The sequence below is a fragment of the Cantharellus anzutake genome (assembly GCF_015039405.1).
Source record: "Cantharellus anzutake strain C23 chromosome Unknown EI90scaffold_27, whole genome shotgun sequence".
Lineage (NCBI taxonomy): Eukaryota > Fungi > Basidiomycota > Agaricomycetes > Cantharellales > Hydnaceae > Cantharellus > Cantharellus anzutake.
Window position 1 is genome coordinate 378,502 of NW_024066977.1, and position 23,205 is coordinate 401,706.

Below are 23,205 nucleotides of genomic sequence, written 5' to 3' on the forward strand. Positions count from 1 at the left end.
GTTGGAGCCAGAGGTGGGGTAACCTCTTGGAAGTCGGCAAGGAGGAGGTGACGGAAGGGGTGATGTTCGGTCTGAGATGAGTATCGGAGCAGACGGAGATAGGGTAGGAGAAGGATGGGAGGGTGGAGGTGGCATGAGGGGTGAGGGGAGGTGTGGTGTCAGGTCCAAAGGTGAATATTGGAACAGACAGCGGTAGGGTAGGACTCTGGAAGTCAGGTTCGGAGTTCCAGGAGCCTGGAGTGGAGGTCAGGATTGCACGGATATGACAATGGCGAGCAGTTCCTTATCATGGGTGTCATAATTGAGCTCCAGCACCGAGAGTGTTCTAGAGCGGAAAGCGACAGGGCGAATCTCTCCGTCATCACAACAGATGGACAGGATTCCGGAGATTGTGTAATCGGAGGCGTCGGTTTCTACAATGAGGGGGGTGTCGGTTAACCAATGTGTCAGGATAGGAGTGGAAGTGAAGGCTTCTTTCAAGGTGTTGAAAGTGGAGCAACAGTCGTCAGAGAATAACCAGGGGGCTCCTTTACGTGTAAGGTGCATCAAGGGGACCACAATGTCAGAGTATTGGTGGATGAAACACTGATAGAAGTTAGCGAAGCCAAGGAAGGACTGGACATCCTTGACTTTATGGGGCTTGGGCCAATCTTGGACGGCTTTAACCTTCTCGATGGACATGGTGAGTCCGGAGGGAGAAAGGCAGTATCCAAGATATTCCGTAGTGTCCGTATGAAATTCGCATTTCTTCAGATTGGCATATAGGCCGTGTTTGCGGAGTCTCCTAAGAACTTCTCGGACATGCTCCTGATGTGAAGCCATGTCTTCCGAGTAGGTAAGGATGTCGTCTAGGTAGACTACCACAGAAACGTCCAAGAGGTCGGCAAAGATCGTGTTAATGAATCGCTGGAAGGCCGCAGGTGCATTCGTGAGACTGAATGGCATGACAAGCCACTCGTAGGAACCATAGCACATGTGGAAGGAAGTCTTCCATTTGTCGCCTGCTGCAATGCGAACCAGGTGGTAGGCATGCTGGAGGTCGAGTCTGGTATAGACCATGGCATGGCTAGGTGCATCAAGGAGGTCTGAGATGTGGGGAAGTGGGTAGCGATCCTTTCTGGTGATCTTGTTCAGCCCTCGGAAGTCAATGCAAAGATGGAGGGATCTGTCCTTCTTGTGGACGAAGAGGACCAGTGCCGTGTGAGCGGAAGTAGCGGGACAAATAAACCCGGAGGCTAGGTGTTCATCTAAGAATGCCTGGAGAGCCTCGAGTTCCGAAGTAGAGAGAGAGTACATAGTACCCAAGGGTGGTGAAGTGCCTTCCTCAAGGTTGATCTTCAGGTTGTGCTCATGGTGCGGTGCCAGCATCGAGGCTTTGCTCTTACTGAACACATCTGCGAACTCGTGGTACTCTTTCGGAACGGCTGAGAGGTCAATGGAGTCGGTGTGGAATGAGGCAGCCCTCAAGTGGCAGTCCTCGGAAGGGATGGTTAGGCTGAAGGATACCGATCCTTCAAGTCGATAAGCCTTCGCGAATGCAGAATGGCTAACGAACTCGATAGATGGTAATGGAGGAATGGGAGCCTGGGGCTGAGGTGCTGGCGGAACATCAGATGGTTGGATGTCGGACGACAGCAGTGGTACTGGAGACAATGGGGGAGAGCTCGGAGTAACTGTCTTGGTAGGTTCGGAAGTTTGGAACGTAATACTGCTTGAGACCCAGTCAATCAATGGATTGTAGTGGGTAACCCAGTTGTGTCCTAGGACTAGGGAACATGATCCATCCAGCGATGTGACAAAGAAAGTCGTGGGAGTGATGTTTCTGGAAGCGAAGTGGAGGGGAATATCAACAGCACGGGTTATGATTGAGTTAGTGCTACCGTCAAAAAGGCATAGTTGTAGGGGTTTAATCTGATACGTCTTCAGGGCCAACTTCTTTACAAATGTGTCGTCAATGAAGCAGTCCAAAGACCCAGAGTCTATGAGTGCGGGTATGTTCTCATAGGTGTGGAAGAGTTTATTTTTTGTCCTATCATCGGATGGAGAAGAAGAAGAAGAGAAAGAAGAGAAGCGGAGGGAGGTGGAACGATCTACGGAAGTAGTTGGAGGGGGAGGAGGAGAGAGTGGTACATCAACCGAAGGGTCAACATTGAGAGGAGAAAGTAGACCATTTGAAAGAGAAAAAGAAACGGGAATATGGAGGGAGGATAAGTCAGAGATGGAAGATGCATTTAAATGCACTTCTTTGAGCACACGGAGGGAAGAATCACAACCCCCGGTCCGTGCAGAGTCCACGGGGGTGCGGACTAATTTTTTGTCTCTGCAGGAGTGGATTGTTAGACACTGGTCGGGGTCGGCACCGAAGGTCGCCGTTGGGGGCCGCTATAGGCTGTGATGGCCATGATGCCACAGACAAGGCCCAAGGGTAGGGCATTTGGCCTCAGCAACTCTAAAGGAGCGCTGTGCCCCCTAGCTGTCTCTTGGCCCTCATTTCAGACTTACTGGGGTTGCCTTGTTGGGGTCAGGACTTAGAGGTCGTGGTCAAATCGATATTAGAGCTAAGGTACAATAAAGTAGCATACAGGATATATATATGGGGAAAGAATGAATGGAAGCGGACCCGGGCCGAAGGGTCCGGAAGCAAAAGGGGACAAAGAGCGGGGTTGGCTGCACAGTGGCCGGCAATGACCGAGGGTCAAAACAAACAATAACAGATAAATAATGGAAGGAGTGTAGGGCTGCGATAGCGGCGATGGTATCGTAGCGGTGCTGGACTCGGAGTTGGGCCGGAGTCGGGCACAGGAATGGTAGCAGCCCTGTAGGGGCCAAGTGGGCAGGGTAGAGGAGTCACGCTGGGCATGGTGCCGGAGGCGGACTTGGGGCAGGGAGGTTGGTGTGGCTGTGGGGGAGTCGGCCAGGTGCAGGGGAGCCTAGGGGCAAGCAGGGGAGTGAGCAGGGAGTCCTCAGGGAGGATAGGGCTGAGGTCAGGGCTCGCGCTCATGCTCATGTAGCGGGAATGGGCTCAGGCGGCATCAGGATGGGCAGCTAATGGGCCGGAATGCACGGCTGTGACACAGATCCTTGCTCCTCGGTCTGGGCTGTATGGGCCTTAGATGCGCTTGGGACAGTCCTTGACCATGTGGCCAGACTGACTGCAGAACATACAAAGTTTCTCATTGAGACGATGCTTACGCTCTTGTGGCATGAGCTTGCCGTTGTCTCCAAGTTTTGACGAAAGGTCCGGCTTAGTGGAGCTGGCCTCGGACTTCTTATTGTCCTTCGGAGGCTTGCTACTGGAAGTGGAGTTGAAAGAGGAGGAAGGAATGGGGTCGGAACGAGAAGCGGCGGTGGACTTGTCGAAAACGTTAGAGGAGGAGGGTTTAGCATGACGTGTCAATTCGGATTTACGCTCCCAATAGCGCACATCGAAAGTTTGTGACAAGGTGCGAAGTTCTGAAAGAGTAGAAGGTTTACCTACTCTGGCAATATCGTCCTTGATATGTTCCGGCAATCCGTTATAGAAAAAATGACGGAGCGTGGCTGTCATATCCATACAATCCTGACCTCCGCTCCGGGCTCCTGGAACTCCGAACTCCGACTTCCGGAGCCCTACTTCCCTTCCATCACTTTCTCCTTGCTGACTCCCAAGAGGTTATCCCACCTCCGGCTCGGACACCACCTTCAGTCCGACTCCGGAACATTCCGGGTCCGACCCCAACCTCGACACCTTCCAGACGAGTACGCAAAACCTATGCTCCCGACTCCGGACCTCCGCTCCGGTATCCTGTTCACGTCTCGTCTCCGGAACCTCCGGTCTTAGTTCCGACCTCGGACTTTGACCCCACCTCCGCTTATACCCATTGTATTGGTTAGCTCATTCCATTTAATTACCTTTGCCAATATTCCGGAGTTTAACCTCCGAGTTCGGACTTTCCGGACTTACTCCGGACCTTGCAACTATTGCATTGTCCATTTCAATTCCGCTATTCTCCCTCATTCCTATTTGGGCTGCTGCTTCCTTTCTATTCAGTCAGCTGGCCATTCCCGACTCCCATCCTCCTTCCTTCCTTCTTGGGTCTTGGCCCTTCATTCCTCCTTTGGGAAACACCATTGAGTCAAACACTTGACCCTCGGTGTTGTTCCTCTTTCCATCTCCCTTTGTCTCCTTTTGTCTTACCCTTGTTCCTTTTGATTCCGGACCCCTCCTTATATACAATGTACCTAGTAACTTGTAACCTCAGTCCGAAATCGACCTGAAATGCCCCCAAGAGACTTCCTGCTCACCTACTGTGAAATTAAGGACCAAATGGACAAACAGCAATGGCACAGCGCTCCGCTTGAGTCGCTGAGGCCAAGGTCCCTCCACGCTAAGTCTCCAATTCCACTCCGGAGTCGTCCGTTCCCGCTCGGTTCTAACAGTGGCTTCCCCATAACCATGAAGTTGAGAGGCGTGTCGGTTGAACTTGACGATGTACTTATTGATGTGGTGCCCATCCTTCATGTCCAGGGTCCTTAGTTGAACTTCGGCATCGCCCACAGGATCGTGAGGACTGAAGTTGGTCTGAAGTTTGTTGACGAACTCTTGATAGTTATTCATCCATTGCAGACAAAGCGTGGAATTTTGATCGAATAATAGATCCGGCTCGAACCAATCAAGGGCCATTCCCTTGAGGTAGGACTGTGCGAAGATGACCTTGGTGCAGTCGCTAGCAAAAGCGAGGGGATGGTCCTGGAAGTTCAGTTCGCATTGGACCAGAAATACTCGGAGTTCTCGGGGATCCTTTCCGTTGAACTGTTCGGGCTCACGGACCTTGGTCCGGAGAGTGGAGGATGGTGGTGGTGGTGGACATCCGGTGTGACGAGCCAAACTGGTGATGGCTTGGGCTAGTTGTGTAATAGCCACGTTGGGGATGGGTTCAGCATCATCAGCGGTTGGGACAGTGGGGATAGGAGCATCAGCAGGAGGAGGGTCGACGAAATCGGGGACCTCAGAACCGAGTCCAAAGAAGTGAACGGGGTCTATGGGCTGTTCCGTGGTGTCTCTGAAGTCGGAATCTGCAACTGGTGATCGATTTCTAACAGGACACATGATCGGAGTCGATGGGAGAGGGGTTTCTAGATTAGAGAAGCTACGAAACTCAACTGGGTTTCTTGCCAAACAACTAGGACCAGGCTGCGAGGGTTCTGGGGATGGTGAGGCAGAGTTGGGGACTAATGTGCATAGTTGCGAACGAGTGCGAGGGGCTTTGGGTGCCATACAAGACGTTGTAACGGGTCTATCAATCTAGACTCGTGGCTCAGGTCTAAGGGGGGTAGGTCTCTCTCTATCTCAGGTAGGTATGGTCCTTGAGTATGGTGCTGATACTCTCCGTCTAACCTCTAACTAACTGTCTGTACAGCAGGTCCCAGAAGAGTCCGATACAAATATAAAAGGAAAGTCACATGCGTGAATGAATGAAAATAGTAAGGAAAATAAAGAAAAGGTCATATCTCCTCAACCACTCCACCAAATCCGACGATCTTGGACTCGTCAGAACCACCTCTACAGTATCTACAACTCCTACTATTACCACGACTCACCAATCCTAGTCCCTGATGCAGTAGGGGGTGAAATGCATGATAAGGGTTGGTTTGACATGCATGGACTTGTCCCCACAACAACGTGTACTAGTCAGGGAGTAATAAAATACTGTCAGAGACCAGATCGAGATGAAGGAATGTCTCCGTGGTGGAGGGCTTTGGCCTCAGTGACTTATGCCAGGAGCGCTGTGCCAAGTTACACGTCCATGCCCTAATTTTACTTACTGGCAATGAGAACTAAAGGGGGTCAACTCTAGTCGATTTTATTACTGAGGTGTAACCTATGTACGAGTTGAGTATATATAGTTACAACAAGGGCAGGCCCGTAAATGGCGGGGCTGAGCGGAGCAGAGCTAACGGAGTTAAACATTAGCCAATTGAATATTACCGACAAGTCGGGTTACGGGGTTAGTGGGATGGTAGGCGATAACCCAGAAACAGAAAGGAGGGATAGGCCCAAAGGTGGGCTTGCAGGGCAAGCGAGTGAATTGCCCAGCAGAGGCAGGAGTGCGCTAGCAGACGTCGGAGCTGTCCGGAAGCCTTCGGGGCTCCGTACTTAGGGAGGCATAGGTAATATTGAAAAGAGGGGGTGGTGACCATCGAGGGGAGTGGAGGTGATTGCAGAATATGGGAGCTCCGAGGTTAGTGAAGAAGGAGCAGAGGTAGTGGAAGTCGATGGCCATGTATGGATATGACAGATACATGCAAAGCCAGATCCACTGGGAAATCCTAGAGAACCCCAGGAATTTCAAAAACTTCTCCATAAAAGATGGGCTGATAACCCGACTTGGAGAAGGAGGGACGACCCAAATAGTAGTCCCAAAAGGGAACTACAAAAGGAAGTCCATCCAAGGAATAATCCTCAAAAACATCCATGAAACACTTGGACACCTAGGATCCAGGAAAACAGTGGAAACCCTCTGTCGATACTTCTGGTGGAAGTTGATGAGGAAGGACACCCACAAGTTCTGCAGGTCTTGCGGAACTTGTCAGACAACAAATAAAAGCACCAGGAGAAATCCCGGACTGCTTCACCCACTCCTGACCCCAGAAACACCATGGTCGTCAATAGCCATGGACTTCACAGGTCCATTCCCAACAAGCTTGGGATATGATTACCTCTGGGTAATCATCTGCAGGTTGACATCCAACGTCCACCTGATTCCAATAAAATGTCAGGGCCCGGCCTCTGTCTGGGGGCGGCCCTACCTCAGAGCTGGACACTTGGGGTGTCCCAGGCAGCCAGGTGCCGGATCCTATCCCAAGCTCCTCAAACTCACTAAGCAGGGATTGAGTTGAGATGAAGGGTAAGTTTCCCTATTCCCCGCTTGGCTGCTATAAAAGGGAAATGTACTGTACAGTTCATAACGTGACTAAGGGTGGAAGCTGAGCATGTTCCCACAATGTGGAAAAGGTGTCACATGGGTTAAGGCAAGTTGCTCGCCTTGACCCACGTGATTTTTCCCACGGGTTCGCATGCGGGCTGTAGTTGTGAGGGGTGTGTAAAGATGGGAGGATCAGGGAAGTGGGGGGAGGTCAGGGAAGGTGGTTCTGGGGTTGTATGGTCAGGTGTGGTTGCCCTGACATAAAAACAACAACAAATGCATTAGAACTAGCGTTCATATTCCTCCACGAAGTCGTAAGACTTCACAGTCTACCACACTCGATCGTATCAGATCGAGACTCAAAATTCACGTCAAAGTTTTGGTGTGAACTACACCGAATACTCGGTGTGCAGTTGTAAGGGAGATAGGCCGCATACTCGTGGCCTACCCTATTCATTCTTTATCTATCACATCAGGTTTGTACCTGACATGACACTTCTATTCCTGAACCCTTCATTCTACCATGCAGTCCCAAGCCGCAAATATCACATGTACATACCATAATGTATTTAACCTACATGTGAGGGGGTAAAGGCTTCCCCAGCCTTTACCCCCCTGTTGATAATTACAGCTTCATACAGCGTACTTTAACGGACTGGGAGTGTGAGGCAACAACCAACTGACTATCGTGAGATCACTCACGAACTCAACAATCTTAACTACACTTACACTTTTTTACACTCAGTGAGCAAATAAATTTAACCTTTCAACTTCTTCTTTGATCAATGTTGTGAAGCATGCCGATCTAATTGAAGTTCCCAACTTTTCGTTACCACCATGGTAAAGAAAGCTTTGGGTTCGCCCTCTGCAAAGAGGATGAGGGTGGCTGTGCATAACAACGTGCAGACTTCAGATAGCACTGGGGTTCCCAGCGTTAACACACCTGATATCCCTCCTGATCCAGGAGAGACAGACGACCCCGACACATCTCCAGGTCCACCAGGAGACCTGGATGCACCAGGCCCTTCCCAATCCACGACCATGGTTGTACCTGCTGTGGTCATACCTCCTCCCCCTGAGGAAGACCCACCCAACGCGCCAGTTGGACCTGATCCGTTCGTTGACACGTCTGGTTCCCCTGACAACCCAGTTGAGGTCGTCAACATGGGTGGTACCAAACCATGAGCGAAAACTCCTGGATCGTCGAATGATCAGCATGATGAATTGATGATGATGCTAAGAAGCATCGATCAATGGCTGACTCGCCCTGACTCAGCTATAGAGGACTTGCGGGCTTGGGTTTATCGCTCTAGCCCTGGATTGGCTGGAAGCCAAATTCCTCTAAACTCACCCCAGTTCAAGGCAACAAGTGTGCCTCCACCCATACCAGTCAGGGGATGGGACAGAGAACCCACCCAGCGATGAAACTCGCTGGAGGAGGAAGTCTCTGCTGATGAAGACTACGTCAGGACAACCACCTACCCTGTGCCTGGGCATCCCAGTGTGAGGATGATGACATATGTCCCTCACGCTGAAGAACCCGAGCCTGGGAGTCCTTCAACCTCATCACCAAGGAGAATCCCTTCTTATCTGAAGGGAAAGAGTGTCGATTGGGGCCCTAAGGGCCCGCCTGTTGTCCTCAGAAGGACACAGCCACTTCCTCAGTCGCCTCCTGCGCCTGAAGCGCTGTAGGAGAAATAACGGCCACACTATGGAAACCCATTATGAAAATATGCCAGATAAATCACAAAACCTCATACGACAAGTAGATATGAGAACATAGAAGGACCTGAATTTTAACGAATTTTACGAATTTTTACGAATTATTACGACTATACACGATAAATCGAAAGAAAGAAAAATAACAAAAATACTTCAAGCTTACCATCAACGAGACGGAATTCTCGGGGGAATTTATAGCAAATATTAAACCAAGAATTAGGACAATCGACCAAGATTTGACTATAAAAATAATCAGAGAACCTCCACGGAAACTACTTTCCCACGTCCGCACACATAGCAAGGATGGAAGTACCACGGAACAAAGATTCCTCAGGAACTAATGCAAAAGTCAAAGTCGTGTTTATAATAGGAAATGTAGATGTCACCCAAACGGAACCAATGAGAGTAATTATAGGGGAAACTACCCATAAACGACGGAGATATGACTAAAACTCCTGCAAAACGAGGACAATGTCTAAAAAGCAAGCGCGAAGATTAACTAGTAACGACCGAGACAAGCTTGATAGCCCATTAGAAAGGAAAGGATCTACTCTTAATCCTCCCAAATTTCCATAATAAAAGGATCATGCGTTAATGAGAAATCCAATAACGGGAATAGCGACATCAAAAGTCCGAGCTCAGGGACAAGACGATGATTGCGTAGGATCCATAATTAAAACATACAACGAAATTTACACGGAAATTATGAAAAATAGGAAACTATAGTTATGCAAATTCTCAGCCCAAACGGTCCAGCCGTTGTGAAGTTATACCCATGACGGGAATATAGGAATCCGCATCATGTGTAATGACACGTGAGGGTGGCGATGCGCAGGGAACCGGCCGTCGGAACCGAGATCCGCACTTCGGCAGATCGCGAAGACCAATTTCCGTCCAAATAAGGAAGAGCCCGGTCAAAACAAAGCACGAAAGGTGCAAAACAACCTTAGATCATGAGGGAAAAATCTGAAATAAATCACAGAAGCCCATATGAAAGAAATAAACACCCGCGCATATCATAAATCCCGAACAACTAAACGAAAACGGCTCCCGCATACGAACAACTATGGGAACGACGCACGTGATTACCGAATGTGCGCGCGAAACTTTGCTAACTCAACGAATACAGGGAAATAGGACACAACCTTAGTACCATTGGAAAGGTGGGAATAAATGGAAATTTATGATACCAAGAACGTGAGAAAACATCCAGAAATGAATGAGATACAAGGACATGAAGTTAGAAACCTGAAAACACGCGGGAAGACAGCTTCAAGAGGTCTAGAGCCCTAAATAAAATACATAAAAATATGATATCTTCGAGGACGACCTACTATAACAACGAACAATACATATGGAGGATTAGGATGTGATAATACAAAAGGGAATCAGGGAATATGAACGAAATTCACGAAAACTACTACGACGGACCATGGCGGGAATTTTAGGGAACGATGTTCTAATGAAGTAGAGAGCTATAACACATTCGTTTGAGTAATTCTTGATTACTAGCAACTTTTTCTTTCAGTTTTAAACCTGAATAATTCACTCATTTATCATTTCAGTCTCATTTTAACTAAAATGTCACTAAATAAAATTGGAATAAATCAGCTGAAGGTCTCAGCACAGTCGCACGCATAGTAATGCGAGGTTTGAATTCAGTATGACCGAGTCATAGCGAACTTAATGGGAAATATGGGGAATTTGAAATAGGGAACTGCGGCAAATGCGGTGCAGACAAATTCTAATTAACCATTAAAATAGCTTAGGCGAGGAAGGACAATAAGGATTCCAGGCGCAGTCTGACCGCAGTAGACCGCAGTTCAGCGCAGCAAAGCGCAGCGGAACTATAGCGTGAAAATTTCACTTTTTATTCAGTTTGAGAAAAATACACTGTAAATAAATCCTGTAAATAGAAGGTAGAGCGTGAAAAAGGAAGGCGACCCAAGGAGTATAAAAGGGAGACCCTTTCTGCGACCTTTCGCCCCCCTTAGAGAAGTAAGAAAATAGAGTATTATTTTTCTCAAGCATTTCTGGTTGTCACTCCAGTGCGAAAAAGTGATATACAGTTAAGATTGCCACTGTAGTAAAAGGCAGCAATTAAGGAGAGAAATATTAAGTAGATATTTCAACAGGAGAGCTGGTTAACACTCCAGATTTCAAAGTGTAAACACAAAACAGTTATTTTGCTACTGTTAAAACAAGCAATAAAATAAGACAAAAATAGAACGAACTCAAGGGACACTCCAGACACCATCCAAATTCATTAACTGAATAGAATCTTTGAAACTTCACCAAGTAGAAGATTAAATTCAAGTTTAAATCCAAATTAAACAACGCTACACAAAATTACACCTAGACAAATTAATAAATTTCAATAAAGAAACAGCTCCGCAGGGCTCGGTTTATCTGTAAGTCAATTCCCAGGAACTTTAAAACTAACCCATAAAAATAGAATTAGCCAAAACACTCGGATTGGTACTATATTTACAATAAACAACACTAGTACACTTCCCCATCCTAACTAAAGAACCAGGGAACAGCTTGGTGGTGGTCTCGTTTGAACCTCCCAACTGACCTTCCTTCGTTCTCTCCTTCAGCGCCCGTCATTTTGGAAAATTCGACAGATGAAGGGAAGACTGATCACGATTTGCGATTGACCCGGAACCTATGTCATGGCTCCGGGCCTGCCCTTGTCATGAATGCATGGGGCGAAATAAAGAAAAAGCAAAGAACTATCTTTGCTCCCCATGCACTTAGTGAGATGTCCATGGAGTATGGGACACGGATGGACGGCGATGCTGTCTACATGCACAGACCTGAAGGTCTGGACAATCATGCCTGGGAGATCAGATGTAGGCTAGGTTCCTAGGGTCGATTTACCATGCAGGACCCACAAAGTAGGGCCTTTGGAAGATTGGGCCAAGATTGGCCCAATTGGGCAGATGCCCAACAAATTCCTCTCAGGGTGTCGAGACAAGAAGTCTCGACCCCACAGCCAACCATCCGTACTCTCCAAGATCCTCTTGGAGGGGCTTCACATCCCATCATAGTTTCCCCAGTAAAGAGGGAAAGGGAGCCTAGCTCCCGAGTTCCATGTGTTGCGAGCTCTATCCACCCTCGGGTGGTGAGCTCGACTATCCCCTGCAACAGATTTGTTAAATCCACTCTCAGGTCCTATTCTAGGGACCTGAGTAGTTTGTCCCCTGGCAACCCTGAGGGATTCATGGGGGAGCTGGTTCGCCGTGTCGCAAACCTGATCAGGATAAGGATCCTGACCCCTCTTCCTGCTGATGTAAAAACAGAGTTATTAAAGAAAAACTCTGTTCCATTCCCCATGACCCTATGGTCTGGGGAGAACAATCTCGAAAAATTCGAGAGTTGGCTCATAAAACTCACTTCCTGGGTTTCAGGAAATGGGTGGAAGGGCGAGAGCTACAATGAGCTCCACATAGACACTCTTGCTCGCGCCCTAGATGGCAATCCTAAACAGATTGTGCTTCACGAAATGAAGCTAGGATTCGAGAGTGGGACTATCCCCACATTCACTCAGCTTTTAACGAAGCTGATGCTCACATATGTGAAGAGGTGGGCAGCAGTACCTGCCACCAAACTCTTCAAAACGCTTGCTTATGACCCTGCAAAGGGGATTAAGCATTTTTATACTCAGCTTCTCTGAGCATTGGAGAAGATGATCACTCGCCCTGACCAGGCAAGTTTCAATGAATGTTTTGTAAATGCTCTCCCCTATCACATAAAGGAAGAGCTTGTGCTATGCGACCGAATTTCAGCCGACTTCACGTCCAAAGATGAACTGTGGATGGCTGTTCTCCATGTTGACAATGCGATGGACTCAATGTGCACAATAAACGTGTATAAAGGAGGACTTGCCCCCTCCAGATCAACCAATACACACCTGACCAGCAAGTCGAGTGTATCCAACAACTCAACCCTGTCCACAAGGGGATCATCAGGAGTTGCTCCTAGGGTAGCCCCAACAAGGGGCTACTCGAATTTCTCTTCTTACTCTAATAGTAAGAAGCCCGCTGCATCTATGGCAAAGCCTGTTACAGGCTCGTCTCCTTCACATGCCAAAGGAACTCCCCAGGCCCCTTCTTCATCAAACAACCGGTATTCGAAGAATACCGGTAATTCTTATAACACCCAATGATGCCCTTCGAAGGATTCAAAGGGCAACCCCCTCTGCTACAAATGTGGCAAGATTGGATACTCCTTCAAGTGTCCGAACCATCCACCCAGAGCCAAGTTATACACGCTGGGTGTAGAAGAGGAGGACCAAGACCCTCCCCACGAACCTGAGGGTCAAGGGGATGAAGATGATCCGTCTGGGGAGACCCCAGAAGAAGTTACTGCTGAAGATGGTGACCCCAATGACTGATTCATTGAGGACCCATATGAACTGGCTGGCCCTCCTGATGAGACGGTCAGTGAACCCGAAGATGAGGTCGTCTTCGGGCACTTAAGTTACAAGGGATGGGTATTGTTGACCCATCTGAGGACAACTATGCCCTTAAGTTAGCATTGGCTCAAAGAGCCGACTCGCTCCTCTCTGAGGAGCAAATCGTCACTGAGCTGGTAGACGAACCAGTTCATCAGTTTAAGACTGAGGGGCAGTTGCCTCTCCCAAAGCCGGAGACTGATATAGTCCTGGCAAAAATCACAAAGAAAAACCCACCTATGTTCGATGCAAAGTTTAGACTTTCATGTGAGGCAGGTAAATACCCTACCGATAGGAGTGCTGACTTACATCACACCCTGACTGGCCTCGTTGAGATCAACGGGACCAAAGCATTCACATTGTTTGATAGTGGGGTAGAAACTGACATGTTATCCCCTGACTTTGTCAGAGCGTGTCATATCCCACTCCTTGAACTTCCCAATCCCCTCGTGCTCCAAATGGGCACCAAGGGGAGTAGGTCCTGTATTTACTATGGGACCAATGCTGATCTGGCCATACTTGGTCAGAAAAACAAACACTACTTCGATGTCATGAACATTGAACGTTATGATGCCATTTTAGGTGCTCCATGGTTGAACACCTACAAAGCTTTGCTGGACTTTGGCAAGCACACCATCCATGTGAAGGGTGGTCTTATCCCCACTTTCGATGTTCCTATGGAACGTTCCTTCATGTCGACTGGCTGCCAGGCCCATCGAAATTTCACTAGCCTCTCTAAGAGGCCTCCACCTATAAGCAGCCATGTGTCCACTTCAACCAACACACCCAAGGTGTGACTCAATAAGGCGAAGGAGACTTCACCATCCAATCACTCCTCTAGGGAGGAGCAGGGTCTTCATAGCATATCTGCCATGAAGGCCACATCCAATGCATCCACAACAGACACATTAAATTACCCGGCTCACTGGCCTGATCCCCAGTCTGGGAAGTTACCAGATTGTTCTCATCTTGAAAATTGCCCAATGATGGATGATGGTTTTAGCACCCTCCGCAACTGGTGGAGGTCACGATTTGAGGATGTCATGGCACCTGTGCCTGAGATCTTACCTCCCTTCTGGGAGGTTAATCACAGGATCAACTTTATTGATCCAAATAAAAGGTATCATGAGAGGTGCACAACGTGCCCCCAATCTCTCAAGCAACAGCTACGAGAGAAAACTCTGATACGAGCGCACAGGCTGGTGGGTTTGCTGACCAGCCATTATGGCATGCCTGTTACTATGTCTTGCAAAGAAGAACGGTTCAATAAGAACTGTTATTGATGTGAGGAATTGTAATGCAAATATGATTCTCGATGTCACACCGATGCCTGACATGCGATCCATTATGGATAGCTTGGCCAGGAATTCATATCGATCAAAGATTGATATGACAGATGCTTACGAGCAAATTCGCATGGAACCTGAGTGCATTCCGCACACTGCATTTGCCACTCCTTGGGGCACATACGTTTCAAACGTACTCCAACAGGGGGACTGTAATGGTCCCTCCATGTTCCAGTGGACTGTGTCGTGGGTCCTCCGAGATAATATTGGGTGGGCTGTTCATGCATGGTTTGACGACATATTTACAGGAACCGATATGGTTTCCGAACACAACGATGAACTTCAGTGGGTGCACAACCAACTGAAGTCTGAACGGCTATACATTAGCCATAAGAAATTCGAACCGTTTGCCCCGGTTCTTGACATTCTGGGGTGCAAGGTTGACAGCCACAGGGTCCATGTGGACTCTAATAAAATGGCGAAGCTTTGTGCTTGGCACGAACCTTCAGACCATTGGGAAGTGCTACACTTCCTAGGCCTAATAGAGTACCTTGCTCGATTCATGCCTAATGTTAGCGCATACACTGGTCCTTTGCAGACCACTTGCACTAACAATCTGCCGTTCTTCTGGTCGCCACTGCACCAGAAGTGTTTCGATAACATAAAGAATCTCGTGTGCGAGACACCGATTCTAAACCCAATCATCTGGCAAGTACCAGATGGCCTCTCTGAACAAGAGAGGAACAGATTTCGAGTCTGGGTTATTACCGATGCTTGCCCTGCAGGCATCGGGGCTATCTTGGCTCAAGGCGCCAGCTGGGAACTATCCCGCCCAGCTGCCTTCATGTCGAAGAAGTTTACTTCAACACAACGTTCATACTTCACATATGAACTGGAAGCCCTGTCCAAGTGGATGGATGAATTGACTGGAGGGCATGAATTTACGGTCATTACAGACCATAAAGCCCTCACCTATTTCAAACAGAAGCAACACACTTCTGGACGCCACATAAGGTGACAAAACTTCTTTTATGGCTTCAAGTGCAACATCTTGTATGTCAAGGGCCACAAAAATGAGTCTTTGTCAGATGAAGACCTTCATTATGACGACTTTGTATGTCCACATAGACAAATTAGGAGAAGACCTCCCTCTAAGTCATATTGAAGAGGCAGAAGAAATGCTTCTTCTGCACCGACTGTTGTTATGACTCGCTTTGGCGAGTAGTGTGATGGAAGAACACGACTTGGAAGCCACAATCCTAGACCCCCCCCAACAATCGTTCAGGGAGGAGCAAGCTGACGCTCGCTGACATCATACTGCCTGAGGATTCCCTCAGGAGTGTTGTTGAGGAAGACAACTTCCTCCTCTGTGAAAGAGGGGTATGCCAAGCATGCAGCTTGGCGAGGGATTCTAGAGAATCCCGGACAATTCCCAAGATTTAAGGTCGAGAATGGCCTTATTTCAAAGTTGAATGACTTGGAAGAACCATGTTTGGTTCTCCCAGATGTCATTCATAAAGGGGAGAAGGCGACTGGGATTGCTGTCCAAAATGCACATGCCTTCGGGATCTCCTGCAGAGACACCCAGAGAGGTCCGGCTGTGTGCAGAGATGATGTGGCTCCCCCCACATGACCCTGACCGCATGTATATAATAGCACCTGGGGTGGGAACAGAAGAAGCAGCCTTCTTCTCAACTTCCCACTTCAGACTAAGTGGTTGGGGATGCTCCCCTGTGACGGGATCGCCGCTACGCACAGCCGACATCTGTCCCATCGGGTCCCTCACGCTGGGACCTCGCCGCTTTCGGAGCTGTCCCTGACACTCACCTATGCTGCTGGACACGACCTTGAAATCCACCAGTTAGATGCCATCACTGCTTACCTGAATAGTGACCTCCAGGAGGAGATCTACATCAAACCTCCTGCCAGAGTCCCGACAACACCAGGCAAGGTCTGGTTACTAAAGAAAGCTCTGTATGGCTTGAAACAAGCCAGGCTGGAATGGTACCGCATGCTCCGAAAGCACCTAAAGTCACTTGGATATCAGCAATCTGGATACAATCCTTGTTTATACTATGCGGATCACTCACGCTTCTTGTCTATGTTGATGATTTGTTACTTGTTGCTCTGAAGTCCGAGTTGGCCAACATGAAGGCCGAGGTTACCAGAAAATTCGAGATGCGGGACCTAGGAGAAGTCCATTGGTTTTTAGCGATGGAAATCATGCGCAATAGAGCTGCACGTACTATTACGATAAGCCAGCGACAATATGTCACTGACATCCTCACACGATTCAGGCTGGAAAAAGCATGACCAATGAGTACCCCAATGGCTGCAAACTTAAAACTTGAAAAGTTGAACTCACCAGAAATCGATCAAATGCTTTACCAATCGATGCTTGGGTCACTAATGTATGCAGCGATCAGTACCCACCTGGATATTTCTTTCGCCGTCAGACTATTATCTCAACATGCTGTGGCTCCTGGACAACAACACCTATCCACTATTAAGCAGGTGTACCGATATCTGAATGGGACACATGACTTAGTTTTGACATTCAATGGAAAGAGGTTGAAAGAGGGGGTATGGGGATATTCTGATGCCGATTGGGCTGGAGATCCTAGCACAAGGAGATCAGTGTCAGGTTATTGCTTTATTTTCGGTGGTGCCGCAATAGCGTGGTCTTCGAAGAAGCAACCAACAATCGCTTTATCAAGCACGGAGGCCGAGTACATGGCCACAACACATGCTGGAAAAGAAGCTACATACCTTGACAACTTATTCAACGATTCCGGGATGTTTTCCCACAAATCCCAGTCAAAATCTTTGTCGACAACCAATCAGCACTCGCTATTGCCAAAAATCCCGTGTTCCATGCTCAAACAAAGCATATTGATGTGCAACATCATTGGATCCATGAGAAAATCGAGAATGGTATCTTGGAGCTTGAATATATTCCTACAGCTGATCAGGTTGCGGACATATTCACCAAAGTGCTGCCACAGGTAAAATATGCGAAGTTTAGATCGGAGTTGGGTCTAAGGTAAAGTCAACAAGTGTTGAGTGGGCGTGTTGGAGTAACAACGACCCGTGACTTACCAACCAACACCACATGATCTCTCTTACATCCATATTCGCCTTGTGACACAATGTATATAATTGTATATACTGTTTTGCTCTACTTTCCTTTTCTCCTCAGTTCTTCATTTACGGAGACTGAGGTTAGTATCATTGTTTTTAGTTAGTTGTTACATTACTTACTCTGTACTCTTCTGTACTATAGCTCCCGCATTAGGTTAGTATTAACCATAGTAATTCAGTTCTTCATTTACGGAGACTGAGCTCCTGCATTAGCCCTAACATCTTGGACCAGTCATATCCGACTCATATGACCGCGACATGTGCTCACTGCATGCAGCTGATCTCGATGAGTTAGACGTCCATCCATACCTCACATGTTCAATACCACGGATGAAATGGTGAATTATTTCATAGGTTCATTCATTGCAGCAGAACAAGGGTTCTGACTTTCATGCCATTGGTCACACTATTAGTATTTGGCTGGTGTGCCATCTAGAATAGGACTTTGGTTCTGGGCCACCTTGGACAACCTATGGACCCTCATTAGGTGGGTCTCTTGTATATTATGTTGGCCCCTAATAGGCCAAATCCGGCTTGTATATACAAGCATGTGCAGCCTAGTCAGCCATCTAATGACAGCCTAGAGAGGGGGGGGGGCATTTGGCCTCTGAATGGGGTGGTATTTACTAGTGGATGTCCTGAGATGATTCTATAATTCAATCAAATTTGTATTATTCAGGGTAGACATTCAAATGCCGTAATTGAATCTGATTCCCCATGACAAGCTCAACTGTCTGTGCACAATGCTGGCCACTGTCCATAGGGGTGTCAGCACTGTGGCCCACGGTCTCAATGTGCTTTTATGCAGATGGATAGCCCCTTTGAATAGCTTCCACAATATATATTTATTGACCAATACATCATCAAGAAACATGCAAAATACTTTTTTGGATGCAAGTCTTTGTGTGGCTGTCTGTCAGGGCACACCTGCCCAACCCGGCTCCACCTGCCCTCACCTGGTACCCCACTTATCTTTATTCCCCACCCTCCATCACTGTTCTCCATTTCTTGTTCTTCTTTCCTTTTGTTCTTTATTCTATTTCTATCTACACGGATGACCTTTCTCTGTCACAAACCCACCTGGGGAAGATCTGATCGCTACCCAGGCGGGTGTGTCTGATGGAGCTCGATATTCTGGGTCATCCGATGGTGGGTTGGAGACAGGCTGGAGGTGGGGCGGAGCTCCGAGGGTGATGGGGTGTTGAAGGGACTTGGCTTCAGCGACTCAGAATGGAGCACTGCACCCGTTACGTCCTCATTGTCCCCAATTTGTCAGGGGAGCTGGCGACAGAGGAACTGAGGCCACCAGTGGAAGGGGGCCAGAGGCCCCCCCTCACTACTTAACAATGGAGGCATTAGCGAGGGTCAATCGTTCATCACACAATTCATTGGGGTTGTCACAACCCGACATATCTGTCACTTCCGTCAACGCATCCTAGTGCCACTTGGCCCGTCCCTCCCGCTATCATCATCATCCGCCCACCCACCCGTCCACCCATCACCCTCATCCGCACTTCCTCCCTCGCATGCGTACCTTCCAACCTAGGTTGCCCGCTTCATTGTTGTCCGCTCGCCAGCCGGATGGCTTGCTAGACAGCTGGATGGCCTTTTCTCTTTTGTCTGCTTGTGGACTATTGTTCTTCCTTTTGTTCCTTGCTTGCCTTTTGTTGACCAAGTTTGCCGATATTAACTATTTGTTCCTTTCTTCATTCATTAATATCGTGCTTGATCCGCCACTCCTTCCGGGCCGGTCTCATTTAGTTACTTGTGTTTATAACGCGTGTAGGTTACACCGGATGTACCTCAGTTCGTATATCGACTTGGATTTCCCCTCTAGACTCCTCTCCTCATCGTAAGGCTTCTGTCTGAAATTGGGACACCAACGTAAGAACGAAGCGCAGCGCTCCACCCGAGTCACTGAAGCTAAAGTCCCGCCCCTCCGACCTTACGAGCCCGGACGACTTCGCATGCCTTGCGGGTCACCTGGATACACGTCTGACACGTTCCTGACAGGGGTTTATACCAAGGCACCTTTAGGTGCATCTGTCACTCAGCTCTTGGTTCAGGGTGGAGCAGCAGATGGGTAGAAAGCGATAGACATCCTGGGAGAGGGTTTGGATTCAAGGACTTAATATTATAACTGGGGGGAACTATTTACTAGAGTGGTATGTGCATACATATAGCAGAGATAAAAGGATCCGAAGGCAACCAAGGGTGTCAGGGCACACCTGCCTGACCCAGCTCCACCTGGCCCCACCTGACCTGGTACCCAGCTGTGAGGCCCTGGCCCATGTCTATATTCTGCCCACAACATCAATTGATGTTGTGTTGTCTGATAATTATGTTGCGATGCTAATTTAGTGTCACGGAAGCTTCTCTATTTATTTGTGCCGAGAATGCATTAGAATGTATATAAACCCTCGGGGTAGCTGTAAGAGGTGGATCAGCCTTTGTCAATATACAGCAACTAAAAGCATATACTTAGACAGACCATCTGAGGCCTGAGGCGAACAGGGGAACAGAATGTACCATCCCCAAAACAAGTAAGAAACCCTTCACTTTTTTACGCTTTATTTCCTTTCCATTCTCGGCACCGTGTTACTGGTGCCGAAACTCCATTTGGCAATGGCGCATCGTCAGCCCCTGACAATGCGTGACTTTGATCAAGTTCTCACATGAACTTGTTGAACGACTCGACACATCCTCTTGATGTCATTGAGATACAACACCAGGAGCACATCTAACGCTCCTGCCAACATGGCTGGCCCCTCCACTGGCCATAGGGTGGAAGATGACACCACCTCAAGTGATAGTGGTGATCTGGGCCTGCAAGGGCCCAGCAATGCATCTCAGATGCATTGAATCTATCTGAGAGACGTTGACCAAGTTACAACATCTGAAGCCCTCGTAGCTGAGACTCTCACAGCATATGTCCCAAGGCATGCATCGCATCCTCCATCCCCAACCCACTCCCTCATGTCTGAAATGGTGCGAGTATTAAGAAATCGCATCGACCAAGTTGACGAAGACATCGCTGACTTGAGGGGTGATGTCAAAAACCCCGAATGTAGGGGAAAATGCATGAGTCCGAATGCAGGCAGGGCTCAACTAGAGGGGGTCCGAGAGCTCCGGTAGTTGTCAGGGGACGGACCCCGGGTCCCCATGACCCCTCTCTACAGTCCACAGTCTGGCCTGTAAACACAGCCCATCTCAGGGCATGGCTACTGTGGGTAAGAAAGTGTATAGATAAATGAAGAGTAGGCTACACTTGCCTACTGTGGGTAAGAAAGTGAGAAGAAGGTTAACTTCTCACTTTCCCACAGTGGCCCCAATATGGCGAAAACTTCCGGGGATACCCGGAAGTCACATGAGGTGGGATCCGGGGTCGGATCATGCGGCGCGCGGAGCGTGCGGTGCAGGAAGTGCGCGGGAAGTGGAGCGGGTCCGGACGCGGGTCCGGGTCCGGGCTAAGTCAGGGTATGTGCCCTGACAGTAGTGGACCGAAGCTTCTCCAGGAAGCCTGGGTCTGCTGGGTGGTACAAGAGGCTCTAAGAAGGACGTGGCCTCAGCAACTCGGAGGGAGCGCTGTGCCTCCATTATGTCTCAGTTAGTCCTTGTATTTCATGTGTCTGAGGTATCTTGTAGGAAGGGGTCGGGATTCACTCAGAGGGACTTGGGGTAACATTTTAGTCGAGATTAGAACTGGGGAACTACAGGTTCTAATCTACAAGTATTTATATATGGAGGAATGGGAAGGACTTGAGTCAAAGTCCGAGTGATAATGGAAAACACCAAAAGGTGCCGAATGATACTGAAAGGTCCCGAACGATATCCTTAACGGGAAACCGAGGTGTCGGGTCGAGAAGGGCGGAGTAAGAGGCTGGAGGATGAATGGGAACGAGAAATGGGTAAGAGGAGGTTAGCCGACTGAATGAAAAGAAGACAACAGTCGTACTATAAATAGAAGGTGACTAATTAGTGATGACGTGAGTGGGATCACCGGAAGATGTGGGTAGCTCCGAAGGTGGAGTTATGTATCTGAGGGATGTTGGGTGACTCCAATAAATGAAATGGGAGGGGGAATGGTTTAGAGGTAAGTCACGGGATGTTGGAGAACCGTTGGGAGGTCGGAGCAAATCCGGAGTCTCTGAATGTTCCGACCCAGGACCGAGCTTCCGGGATGGGAGTGGCCAAGGTAAGGTGTGCCGCAACCAGGCCGGAGCTGAGACAGTTAGGAGGGAAGGTGACTTGGGAAGTGGGGAGTTATGGTGTAGGGGATGATGAAGTTGTTAGGTCGGGATTCCGGGATATGACAGGCAATGTCCGTAACATGAATACCCAGATCTCTGGGAATAGCAATAACATTGCTTGTTTAGACCGCAACATCATTAAGGTGGAAGAAAGACTAAACGAGAAACTAAATGAAATTCTCCTCACGCTCTCTCGACGTGATGAGCCAAAGCCACCTGCAGTAACAGTGGAAAACCCACCTCCAAACCCATCAACCAATGGGGATCCCATCGTTGTCTCTGAGCAGACAAAAGAACCCACTGTTGAGGTGCAAGCGCCCCAAGAGGTCCCTGTAGTCCCTGTCAATCAAACGGGTCAACCAATCATTGGGGTCCCAGTACCTGAAGGGATCCCCACTGCCACTGCTGTTGTCACAGAGTGTCAGGGACGGCTCTGAAGAGGTGGGGGTAGCGGCACGACACTTGGCATTGACAGCCTGGGCGGTGGCAGGGTGGAGAGACGGTATGGCGGGTAACCCTCTCTCAGGCTGATGTCCCTGTGCGGCTTCTTAGGCTGAAGCAGGAATGTATTGTCATTAAGGTGAAAAGCTAAACTAGGTTGAAACACTTGCCTGAAGCGGGAATGAGAAGAAGGCTGCTTCTTCGGTCCTGCTTCAGCTAGGTGTCAGAGACCGGATTCGAGATGAGGGAGAGTCTCTGTGACGGAGGGCTTTGTGTCAGGGACAGCTCCGAAAGCGGCGAGGTCCCGGCGTGCGGGACTCGGTGGGACGAGTAGTGGCTGTGCATAGCGGTGATCTCGTCGCGGGGTGAGCATCCCCAACCACTTAGTCTGAAGTGGGAATGTGAGCTATTATTAAAAGGGAAGGCTACACTACTTGCCTGAAGTGGGAATGTGAGAAGAAGGCTACTTCTTCGGTTCCCACTCCAGCCGTTATTATATACATGCAGGATCGGTCACGTGGGGCGCGCCACGTCACCCTCTCACACAGCCACGGCTCTCTGGGTGCCTCCGCGGGAGATCCTGAGAGGGCCCGCTGTGGGTGCGGGGTAAGTGCGGTGGCGATGGCGGCGATATAGGAACAGTGAGATACAAGAGGGGAAATGGGCATGCGCACTGGTGGTACATTGAGCAGCGGGAAAGGTGGTCCATGTGAGAAAGGAAGAAAGAAAGAAAGAAAGAAGGAAAAGGGGGAAGGAGAAAGGAAGAGGGGGAAGCGGTGCGGAGCGGGGGAGCGGAGCGAGGGTCGGGCAGGGCGTGCCCTGACACTTTGGCCTCAGCGACTTATGCCAAGAGCGCTGTGCCTAGTGACACGTCCGTGCCCTAACTTACTGACTGGCAATCAGAACCGAAGGGGGGGTAACTCTAGTTGATTTTATTACTGGGGTGTAACCTATGTACAAGTGGGATATATATATGGTTACAGCGAAGACGGGTCCGCAAT

At 48.8% G+C, this 23,205-nt stretch overlaps 2 protein-coding genes across 2 annotated transcripts; both read left to right on the plus strand.

The window, feature by feature from the left end:
• Window positions 1-7,742: 7,742 nt before the first annotated feature.
• EI90DRAFT_3124427 (uncharacterized protein) lies at window positions 7,743-8,597 on the plus strand (the record flags this gene model as incomplete). Its single annotated transcript, XM_039063715.1, has 3 exons — window positions 7,743-8,076; window positions 8,182-8,294; window positions 8,343-8,597. 3 exons carry the CDS (start codon window positions 7,743-7,745, stop codon window positions 8,595-8,597), a joined length of 702 nt encoding a protein of 233 aa, XP_038915471.1.
• Window positions 8,598-21,618: 13,021 nt separating this feature from the next.
• On the plus strand, window positions 21,619-22,200 carry EI90DRAFT_3124431 (uncharacterized protein; the record flags this gene model as incomplete). Its single annotated transcript, XM_039063716.1, has 1 exon — window positions 21,619-22,200. The coding sequence occupies one exon, from the start codon at window positions 21,619-21,621 to the stop codon at window positions 22,198-22,200; it is 582 nt and encodes a 193-aa protein (XP_038915472.1).
• Window positions 22,201-23,205: the final 1,005 nt, after the last annotated feature.